Source organism: Coturnix japonica, chromosome 22 (genome assembly GCF_054131305.1).
Source record: "Coturnix japonica strain WE chromosome 22, WE-NBRP24, whole genome shotgun sequence".
NCBI lineage: Eukaryota > Metazoa > Chordata > Aves > Galliformes > Phasianidae > Coturnix > Coturnix japonica.
Window position 1 is genome coordinate 9558594 of NC_140684.1, and position 11876 is coordinate 9570469.

Here is an 11876-nt window from a genome sequence, read left to right on the forward strand (position 1 = left end):
AAGGCTACTCCACCTGGTCAGCTCTACTTTCATAAAGTAGTTGGTACAGGATCTATTCAGATATGTTTTGTTATCCGTTGCCAAACAGTTATTCTCTAAATCCTGTATGCAACATAAATTGGTTTCAGAGATGTAGAGAACTTGCAGTATTTTGAAGGCTTCCTGGCCATTGGCAGGGAGATCAATTGGCAGTCTCTGCTGTGCTCACTCTGCCCTAGAAATGGGAAAGGATTGGTAATCTTAAAAACAACAGACTCCAGAGAGGTGTTAATTTGAGAGCTAGTTTGAATGATGGGCATTGCTGCTGAAGAGGTCAGCGTATAATCCATACATGATGGCCACCTCTATTAGAAGACCTGTGCTGAGGCTTATTTCACAGTTAGAGAATTGCCTGTCTTTCTGGAGGTTATTTGTCTCCACAATACCAGTGTCTTGAGAGGTTTTAATCTTCAGTTTCGAGAAAGAAATTGAATTGTGGGAAGCAAACTGAAAATCTGGAAGGGTGAAGACAATATAGATAAGAAACCTATGATGTAAAGATTTGCTTTCTGCAAATCAACAAGTATAGTCAGACATCCTCAAGGCTTTGCTTTTATTTTTGAGAGTTTCTTGTGCTTTAATTTTTACACTTCTATTTCTTCTTAGAGAGAGCATTGAGAAAAGACACTCCAGCCATCCTTCGCCAGCACCTATCCATCCAGTAAACTCCCTCGGACATAATCGCAGCTCCAGTGAGCAGATCAGGAGCCATCTGAATCCTGAGGTTCGAGAAAAAGAGAAACCCAAAGAGCGAGAGAGGGATCACTCCGAATCTCGGAAGGAAATTAATGTTGAAGAGCACAAGGTGAAGGACAACTATATTTCAGAGAAAGAAAGCCTGAGCCATGAAAGCCGAGTGGTGGAAGAGTCGAAGCAAATGTCCAGGGTTCCTTCACCCTATGCTAGGCCACCTGTTGTGGAAAGCACCAGGCCTAACAGTACTTCAAGCCGTGAGGCTGAGAGGAAGAATGAGCCAGCGTACGATAATCCGAAGAAAAGCAATGAAGTCAAAGTGAAGGAGGAGCGAAAGGAAGACCATGATGCTCAACATGAGGGACCTCAGACTCACAGGTCATCTGATCAGCCACCACCTATATCTACATCTAATGTCCATCCAAGTCCTTTAGTGTCTATGCCCATGACTGTAGGTGTAACCGGGATACATCACATTAACAGCATCAGCGGTCTGGATAGGACTCGCATGATGACCCCCTTCATGGGAATTAGCCCGATTCCTGGTGGAGAACGCTTCCCCTATCCTTCTTTCCACTGGGATCCAATGAGAGATCCCCTAAGAGATCCTTACAGAGAGCTAGATATCCATCGGAGAGACCCCCTGGGCAGAGACTTTTTGCTAAGAAATGACCCCCTTCATCGTCTGTCTACGCCAAGATTATATGAAGCCGACAGATCATTCAGGGATCGGGAACCCCACGACTACAATCACCACCACCATCACCACCACCCTCTCTCCGTTGACCCTCGACGTGAGCATGAGCGGGGCAACCACTTGGATGACAGAGAGCGGTTGCACATGCTCAGAGAGGACTACGAACATGCACGCCTGCACTCAGTTCACCCGGCCGCCTTGGATGGACACCTGCCTCACCCAAGCCTCATCACACCAGGACTTCCTAGCATGCACTACCCCAGAGTCAGTCCCCCGACAGGACACCAAAATGGTATCCTCAATAAAACTCCCCCCACAGCAGCTCTCAGTGCCCCTCCGCCACTTATTTCTACGCTGGGGCCTCGGCCTGGGTCTCCAAGAAGGACTACTCCTCTGTCAGCAGAGATGAGAGAGAGGCCTCCTTCTCACACCCTCAAGGACATCGAAGCTCGATAAGCAGAGCGAGACTAAATAAAAAAGCAGAGAGAGAGGGACAGAACGTTGTAAATGAACATAATATAAAGACCTTCTTACTAGTCTATTGATACAGACTGGGAATGTGACCCACTGTACAATATGTATAGACCTGAGTGCAAAGATTTTGAAATGTTTTTTTTGTATATTATATGTTGAAATTTTCCAGATCTTTTAGCCAAGTCCATACGTCCCTCGTGTCTCCTACTCTATTTTATTTCTAGTTTAAAAGTTGCAAAATTTGAACTGAAGAACAAGACATTAATCTGAACGATCTGCCTAGAAACAAGCCACCGCCAATGAGAACCGTACAAAGCTCTTTCAGACCAGAAGTGAAGACATTTGTAGATATTTATGTAAAAAGAGTGCTTCATGGGTTAATGGTTCATATATGCAAAAAGGGTAAGATGAAAGCTTTACTTTGTACAAATGTAAATAGATAAAATTAAGTAACATAATACATTAATACTTCTTAAACTGTGCTATTTGCAAACTTAATATTGATCAACACAGTCTGCTTATGCTGTGTTACATATATTGTTATAGACAGCTAAACCCCTTCAACTATGCAATGAATTTTAAGGCTTTTCACAAAAGCCTTTATAACTCAAAGGAGCCTTTTCAACACACAACATACTTAAAGTCATATTTTCCCTGAACAAGCTCATCTGTATTAGAAACCTGTTTCTCCTGCTTGTTTTGATGAAGAAACAGCCCACTAGAAGTGTAGTTCTCTGTCTGAACCCCCGCATCAAGATGCTGATGTTTCTGTACCTCATGTATTCCTTAGAACGCGTCAGGTTAGCAGTCTGTAATCGCCGATACTGTCATGGCAAACAGGTTTTCAGTCACGTCCATCTGGGTTAAACCGAGTAATAATCAAATGCTGTCAGTTTTCCAGGGCTTTGGTCACTTAACACGTCAGATTTGGTTTTGGAAGGGCAGTTGGTTGAAACCATTCATGTCTGTGTGGCATTTCAATCTGTACGCACACTTCCTTTTCAGCGACACTGAAACAAAATCCTGCAAGAAAGCCAATACTTTTCTAGAAAAAATGATGGGTATGTTTTCACTGTGGATCAGTAGTTTAATTAATGAACTCCGCTGCAGATTTCATAATGCAATTTGTTGTATTTCAGTTGGTAATAAAGTCTGTGAATAGTTAACAGGTCAGCCTTGTTGTTCCCTGATCACAGAAGATGTGAATTCACGTGCAGAACGTGCTCCTTTTTAACAGAACGCATCATTCCTCTGAAATCTGTCTTTTCATAACACGTGTTTTTATAATGCATTAAGTTTCTTACCGGAATATTTGGAGAGAATATGACTTTATCAGAGAGAATTCAATACCTTGTCTACTGGACTGTAAAATATATGTATGAAATAAAACTAGTTCCATTGGTCTTCTAGTGTATTAAAGTGCTATCCGAGGTTGTTATCCTGTTTTGGCAAAAAAAAAGAAAGGAAAAGTAAAAAAAAAAAGAAACAAGGTACCTACCGACATTGTTTCTAATGATCAGAGGTCTATTGGAGTAGTCAGCTGAAGGTTTAGTTGTGAGCTTCAGGTTTTGTGGACTCCAGATGTTGTGCCGTGTTCTTTTCTCAGTTTGTTTTCCTTCTTTTTTTTTTTCCTTTCATTTTCTTTTTTTTTCTTGTTTTGGGGTTTTTTTTATTTCTTTTTTTAAGAACGGAAGGAAAAATGACAAACAAAAAAGCAAACAAACCAACCCAAACCAACCCTGAAGAATGATGTACACTGGAACCGTAGCGGTAGCTTTCAGTATTGTAAAGAGATTGTTATATACAAACCTTTTTGCTGTTTATCCTGTATGTAATAAAGTCCTTTCTAGATCCTATGTGAAAAGAAAAGTGAAGCAGCTCTCAATCTTCAGCATGTTTCCTCATCAGCGAAGACTTGTGTAATGTAAATTGTGCCATGTTATTAAAAAATGTGAACTAAACTGCTAGGTGCTTCTTTGTGTGCAGTACCCCATCGTTGCTATGGGGAAGAAATGATACCTTTTCCCAAGAGTGGGTTTTTGTGCAGAAGGTCTAGATGTTAAGAATGGAAAGGACGCAACAAGACTTTATGAGTTGTCTTACAGAATGGATTTTCATGGTCAGGTTAAAAAGGAACAAAAAGGAAACCAAACCCTTGGCTTGCCTGGATTGCACGACTTAAAACTTTCTTCTGTCTCAACAGTTACCACTTGAGGTAAACAACTGTTTGCATGCAGCCATACATTCAAGCTTTGTTTTGTTTCTCAATGCTGTTGTAGAATTGCTGTCTGTTCTGTGTTATTCCCATGCAAATCTGAAGAAAGTGGAATTCCTCTGAATTTCAACCATGTAACACAAAGAGTAGCCCTGTGTCTTTCTGGAAACTAGTTTGGTGTGATCTCTGTGCATTCTCAGTAGCAAAGTACCCCACAGTAGCATAATACACAAAAAGAGCTTGGAGGGTTTTTTTCTGCAAGCAGCCCATGTCTTGGTCTTCTAAATGACTATCATTAATTCAACTTGATGAAGGAAAGCAGTCACAGATGGCTGTAGAAGGATAAAAACTATGAGTGAGGGAGTCTGCGAGACAGGGCCCAATGAGAGCATCATCTTCCAAGCTCATCTCAGCATTGTAATAGGAGTTTTAGCAGCTTTGTCCATGTCTTCAGGGAGAATAAATGTGGACTATATCGACTATGACCGTTGTCCTCAGAGGTGCTCAGAACACTCCTGTTAAGGGTCCTGAATTTCCAACCAAGCCAACGAAACCTCAGTCCCAGAGTCCAAGAAAGCATTGAGGCAATTCAGTGTATGAATTCAATGCAGTTTAAGTGGCTGTCTGCCTTTGAAGAGCAGCGTGAGGTCTTACGTGAGTGCTGATGTTCACAAGAATATGCCTGAAAGGTATGACAAGAGATGTAACAAGATTGTAATGCTTATAAATGTTGCAGATGTGTTCATAGCTTCTCAGAAATTTGATATTGAGTCTTTAGCTCGTAGGTGTAGGACAAACTTGTTAGCAGGGTTTTTCATACCAGACATTTGTTATAATTCTTGTACTTATGAATCACGAGCATTTGAGAAATAAAGCACGTGTTAAGGCAACACAGCATAACCACCCATAGGAATGAAGGGACACTGAAGGGTATTGTTTTATGGGAGCCAAAAGAACAGTGAAAAACCTGAGTGACTGCTTGAATCACACAGGACCTTTGGTTTGTGCTTTAAGGATCCCACCATGCCCCACTACATCTGGTTCTTCCATCCAGCAGCATCCATTAAGAGCTGGGATGGCAGTTAAATCAAATTATACAGAGGGGTTCTTTAAAGGCAGTTCTCTGGCAGAACTTTCACTTTTTGCTCTACTTCTGTTTCATTTTTTGCTCTACTTCTCTTTCATTTTGACTTTCTACGCTGTCTTTGTTGTCTTTCTAAATGCCTTCTTTCCTGCTATTTACTGCACCTTACCATGCCTTTCTGCCTGCCATGCTTCTTTTTGTTTGTTTGTTTGTGGCTTACAGCAGCTAAATACAGGCAGTGATAAATGCTGCAGATGCGTTTTGCTGAGAGCTTTTGTTCCTTTTTACCTTCACCTGTGTGAGCTCACGAAAACAGAATTTGTAGTCTTCATCAGACTGAAAGACGGCAAATGGAGGCTGGGGAGGACTCTACTGAAAGGCTTTTATTTGTTGTGACTGTGCCATATAAAGTGAATATTTAGCATGATTCTTGATAATTTGAATTGTATTCCTTCACGCATGCAGGTGACCTCTGCTGAAAGCCTGGTACTGGAACAAGGTAACCGTGCATTAGATTTCTTTTACAGAGGAGCTGCTTGGCTGACGGCGTTTTGTTTTGGTAAGGAAAAAGTTGCTGGGTGCCCTGTGCATTTGGGAGTGCTGCTGTAACCGGGCAAAAACAGGGCTTCAGTGAATTAATGTGTTGGTTAATCATTATAATAGACTCCAGGCTTTTGCTGGCCAGGACATGACAAAGCTGCAGGCAAGAGCAGGCTCTGTTTTTCCTGCAGCCTCCATGTGTGTCCAGGATCCCAGCACCTCCAGGTGCACATTGTGGAATCATCAGTTTTCAGCACAGTTTGTTTTACGAGCTCTTGTGTTTGGCTGGGCCTTCATGTTCCTGCAGGTGTCTTACAACTGAAATAATTACAGAACAAATGCATTTTACTGATCACAAAGAACGTGCCCCTCCTCGTGTGTGTACTCTGTGTATAGAAATACCTGTGTTTATATACATCAAAACATGTGGCAATAGGTGCAGTATTCCTAGGATGAAGCTCTGTACAGCAAACAGTGGAGGATGAAATCATGCTGCTGCTTTGTGATCCTTAGACATCCCCTTTGCTGGTTTCTGCTGAGGCTTTTACTACAGCATGTGTTAATTGCATTTGTTGTTTCCACACTTGGTCTGGAGATACCCTACTAAACCATCACACATGTTTTATAAATGGGGAAACTTTTGTTGGGAACAAAAAGCTGAGAATCAGCTGTATGGTAACAGCCACCTGCTGCCTGAATCATCCCATTGGTCACCAAGGGGAACGTGGTTCCTGCCTCAGCCACACAGGGAAACAAAAATACCCTAAAATCAGTGGCACTGAGTGGAGAGGATTTTCAGAGTGGCTTTGAGTGTCACCCTAAGCTGTGCTAACAGCCACCTGCAGTTCTAGGTTTCCTAAAGTTACCTCCATGAAGTAATGGTTTTATTTAGTGTAGCAGAAATGCTAAGCCATGGTCTGAAACAGTGATTGAACACCTGGGGGAAGGCGGGACCAACCCAGGTGCGTGCAATTGCTCCTGAGTGACTAGAAGCCTCATATAAGGGCTGGCAGTAGATGCAGTGTGGTTCTGCTGGAGATCCCTGTGTACCCGAGGCTTGAGGTAAGTGGCTTCTTTCTTTTTGTGCTCATGGTTGTATTTGAGCAAGTTCTCACTTTCTGTAGTCTATGACTTTGTTACTTTGCTGCTGTTGCTGCGCCTTCCATTGTGTTATGCTTCTTCATAGAATAATTCAAGTACTTGTCAGGCCTGTGGTCGTTCTGATTAAGGAAAGCAGGTAGGCCATAATGTAACATTGAATATGGCTGGTTTGATGGCTGCACAGAGGACAGTATTTTTTCTTTGTTGGATTAATCACTATGTGTTTAGTTTACCACTGTCCGTGGCAAATCATGCATTTGGAGCTTGTTAAAGCAACCACCAGTTACTTGTCTTCCAAAGGGATGCTTTGTTTTGTCTGAATTCATATGGGAATGGGTCAAAGTGCTGGATTTATTTTCACCTGTTAAAAAGGCTGTCGTTCTTCAGAGACGCCACAAGAGGGTAGTTAAAGAGAAACTGAAATACGTGTAGGCTGATGGAATGGCTGCGCTGTGATGTGCAAGGTGAATATGGTTGTAAATTATTTTTATGTGGGCTTGATCTGCAAGGAGTTTTCCTATTCCCCTCCATAAATGACAGAAATCTCAGCGGTGCTGTGGCAGACCATGATCAGGTTGGATAGGGAGTGACCTTGCTTTAATATCTTTAGTAAGGGGAACCAGGAGTGGTTCTTACCCCCAGCATTTGGCAGCCTCACCATTGAGCAACAGATTGCTGCTAAATGGCTCACACCTGCAGGTGCAGCAGCTGAGAGCTTGTACCCTAATTAGCACAGAGACAACTTTGTGCTGGAAGTATGTGCTGGGTGCTTGCATGGAGGCCTGAAGGGCAGTGTGCTCACAGGTGGGTTAATGGGTGGCTTATAGCACCCTGTGGTGTCAATCTGTTGGACTGGGGCCTCCAGCCATGCCAGCAGCCCTGCAGTGCTCTCCTTGCTCTGAGCAGCATTTTGTTGTCAACGGAGCTACGTTATGATAGTCATTATGGTTTGAAATGACTCATTTTCCACTTAACTGTATTATTGTGGCTTATAGAGCATCTGGAGCTTTGCAGCAGTAAATACATCACTGGCTGCTACAACAATATACTAATCTGTTTCTTTGAAGGATTGATTTAGCAGAAGACAGTCTGTGCAGGCAGGTGCATATAAATGTGTGTGCCTTGGGGTGGCACCCAGCACTCGTCCTGGTAGCCAACCAGTTTGGGTCACAGATGCATCGTGCTGCTGGTAGGCCCATGGAAACTCATTGAAGGCTTTAGTGTAACTCACTGTAGCTTGAGTTAGGCATTGCTTTGGGAGGAGAAAAGGAGGGATTCTGCTCAGATTTGTGCAAGGGAACCTGTGTTGGAGCATCTTGTGAGGCATTGGAGCCATAAGGATCGACGTGGGTCTGCTCATACCCCTCACTCCTGACTGCTTGAGGGAGGAGCCCCTCTAGATACTTTTATTCGTTTTATTTCCTTTTTATCCTCGGCTTCAGCCCTTCCTCGCTTAGGAAAAGCGGCTGCAGAGGGCGGTGTGGGAGAGCAAAACCTGCACGAACAGGGCGTCGAGCCGCGTTCAGACGCTAGAGGGAAACCTCGGCCCGGCAGCAGAGCTCAGCCCTTAATAATAGAATTTCTGGGTTATCTTTGGTTTCTCATCTCACCTGATGAGGATTCTCACGGTCACAGTTGGGGCCTGTGCCTGTTTCTTCCTCTGTGATAGGATTTGCCTGTTAGGCTGGAATTCCCATCCTGTACATCTATGAAAACAATAAGTATTTAGAAGTCACTCTCCTGAATAGAGAATGAGACTCCCTGATAACATCCGAAGACAAAACAGGAAATGTCATTGTTGGGTAACACCGAAGCAGCTTCAGGAAGCCGTCAGTGAATCCCAGCAGAGCTGTGTGTGTTCTGGAGCCAGCCACATTTCTTAGGGCTGTTAAGTCAGAAATAGAGCATTTGCAAGAACCAGCCTTTAAGACTCCAAAATACTGACATAAATCAGTGCAGTGAACCTGAAGCACTTTGTAATTAAGGTATTTTCCTTTGAAATCAGACCTAAGGCTCAGTTCTCATATTTTCCCTGAGGTTGCCCCAGACCACAGAAGGGGAATGTACTGCCAGCTTTGGTAGCAACAAGTTTCCTAAGGCTGTTGGTCCCTCAGCACTTAAATTACCTGGGAGGGCTTTGGGTTTAAGTCTGCCCTGCCTGTGATGTTGTGACATCCCTGCAGCCTCCTGGGTGAGTGTACAGGGAAACCTGCTGCTGTTGTTGGAAGCTGGTAAATTTCCACACAGTATCTCGGTTCATTGCCCTTTTCCAGTGTTTTTGTGGAAAAAAATTCAGCAGCTCTAATTCTGTCTTGTGTGTTTAGGTTGCAAACACCCCAGGGCACAGTCTGGCACACTGAATGTGTGCATGCAGCTGACTTGTAATGCATAAAGACCACCACAAAATACCAAATACTTTGTGAGCCTTGTATGCTTGGCTAAGGCATGAGCTCCATGAGAGATGGTGGACGTCCCATCCCTGGAGATGTTGAAGGTCAGGCTGGGCTGCACCATGAGCAGTCTGGTGGAGCTGTGGGTATCCTTGTTCATTGCAGGGGGGGTCAGACTAAATGGCTGTTAAGGGTCTTCCATAGTCCATCCTTCTCTGTTCCTCGGTAGGTATCAGTAACTGTCTTCATGTTCTAGAGAGCAAACGTGCAGATGACTTTTAAGTCAGGAGGAGAGAAGGGAGGCAAAATAATGTGTTAAGTCCCAGAACTGGTCACTTCTGACCTTCATTTTTTCCAGAATTCATTGCAATGTTGGCAGTGCTCGTGCTGCTCTTTACATGGATAAGACTTGTCTTTTCTGAGCTGCAGTAGCTATTTTTTTTTATCCTTGCCCTAAATACACTTAATTTTCACCTTAATCCATTTTTTTTTCCCTGTGAGGCAACCGTGTTGCTGTCTCAGCAATAATAGTGAGAAGTTGAAAGAAGTTAATCATACTATGTGGCTCGATGCCTTATGGTTTATTATTAAGAATAAAGACAAGTACTCCACTATTTTATCTCTAATGTGCAGTTAACTTAATTCGTAATCCTCTAAAGAGCTGGTGTTCTTCCTAATGCTTTGGCTTCTGCCTTGCTTTCAAGCAGCACATGACACTTAAAAGCCAAACTGCTCCGTGCTGAAAACATTTTAATAAATGCATGCAGAAGTCAGTCTTCATTTGTTTAAAACGTTGAAACTCCTTTTACTGGTGTGCCTGGTTGAAATTAATGCTTAAGGGGCTGCTTTCCTGTTCCTCTTGTGCTGTTGACTTGTAATGCAATGCAGATACCCGTGGATGGGTACATTATTAGCTTAGTTCTCTGCTCTCAGCGTTGTTAACTGCCTAAAATACCTTTCTCCTTGTCTGCTAGTTCTTTTCATAGCCTGGCCTCCTCCTCCCTATTATTTTCATAGTTCAATGCTAGATCTGACTGAGCATTCACTGAAGATGTGTGGGCCGTGGTACGAGTTAATAAGCCTCTGCAAACAGTTAGTTCTTTACAGTGATAGTTTATTTTTAGCGTATTATGGTGCAGTGATATTCAACAAACAGCTTAACAAGCTTCAGCTGCAGAGTTTTGGCATCATTGTGCTTGTCCCTGTTAACTTTCCTTCTATGAGCCTGGGGTACAAGTTCCAAAGGCATTCAGACAGTATCTGTGCTCAAGTTGTGTTCTCAGACCGTGTAGATGCCTAAAGCCGGTTGTTCTGGAGTTTTGTTTCCATTGTCTTTCTCTTTTGAGTATGTTTAACTTCAGCCTCTTTCAGTCTTCCTGTTTTATCTTGCACATTCATCTCACTCCACTCAGCTAATTGGATTAATGCACTTAGTTTATTTATTGTGCAGTATTGATTTGACAATACCAATCTTCCACTCTTACCCATCTCATATTTTCATTGGCCTCAAGCAGCCTCACTAAATGCTCCTCTGCCCCCACCTTTGCACTTGGCTTTGTGTGTAAAATCATAGCAGTGATTAAACCCCCTGAAAGCTATTGAAGTTCTGCAGGCCCAGCAAGCCTGACTTCATGAGCACTGGAGGCTAAGGCAGGAGTGTTGGGTAGTGTCCCGGAGCTCTTCATAGCTTCAGTGCTGACATAAGTGACCTCCCAACGTTTGAGGCTTGTGCTTTTGCAAGTGGTTTGTCACTTGAGTGCTTAGTTTGGTGCCTTTTGGGGAGGCTAAATACCTCAAATATTTGCTTGCCTGTGCTTGTTTTTTGGTGTTTAAACTTCCGACAGCAGCTCAACATCCAAACTCCCTGGTGACCTGTGAAAATCACTGCTTAAGTGTCTGAAGCATTGAAACCTTCAGCTTCCCCAGCATCGTGAATTGTTTGCAGTAAGATAAAGTCTTGGGCACTGAAATTATCGGTGACGTGACAGGGATTATAGCAAAACACAGCATGCACTCATTGCCTCTGTGAGGAAAGGTGCTTGGTGCTGGACAGTCAGATGTGTGAGTTCAAGTATGTGTGTGCTCTGCAGAGTTGTCAGCTTCATGTATATCTTCTTTTTCTTCCCTGATTTCTGAAAGAGCGTTTTCATTACTTAGCTTACAGTTGTGTGCTTGGCTGAACTGTGTCTGGGGGGGGCTGAACCAACAGAAGGCTGTGCTGCCATTCATAGGGACCCAAACAGGCTGAGAACTGGGTGCAGAGGAACTTGATGGAGTTCAGTAAAAGCAAGTGTAGGGTCCTGCACCTAGGGAGAAATAATCATGTGCATCAGTGCAGGTTAGGGGCTGACCTGCTGGAAGGGAGCTCTGCAGAGAAGGACTGGGTGTCCTGGTGGGCAGCAGGGAATGGGAGGCAAAAGTGCTGTGCCTGTTCCTTTTTGGTGTTGATGTGGTATTTAGGGAATAGGGTTTGCCCCCCACTCACAGTGGCTGTACAGCTCAGAGCAGAGATAAATGTACTCAGAAGGAGGGAGTGCTCCAGGTGTAGGCAGTTTTGTTTTCTGTCTCATTGCAGTTGTTTGCCAGTTGTTAAGGAATGTTTTCATTATACGGTGGCAGTTGTAAGACACTGCCTTGGTTTGA

The 11876-nt window shown here is 43.4% G+C and overlaps 1 protein-coding gene across 27 annotated transcripts in view; it reads left to right on the forward strand.

Annotated features, from left to right (window-relative positions):
* Positions 1–3864, forward strand: part of AUTS2 (activator of transcription and developmental regulator AUTS2) — a 526196-nt gene extending 522332 nt beyond the window's left edge. For all 27 annotated transcript variants that reach the window (XM_015880954.3, XM_085521774.1, XM_085521776.1 and 24 more), the window contains one exon: positions 646–3864. In XM_015880954.3, coding sequence (XP_015736440.2) covers positions 646–1885 — 1240 coding nt within the window. In that variant the 3' untranslated portion in view covers positions 1886–3864. The remainder of the gene's footprint in view (positions 1–645) is intronic.
* Positions 3865–11876: the final 8012 nt, after the last annotated feature.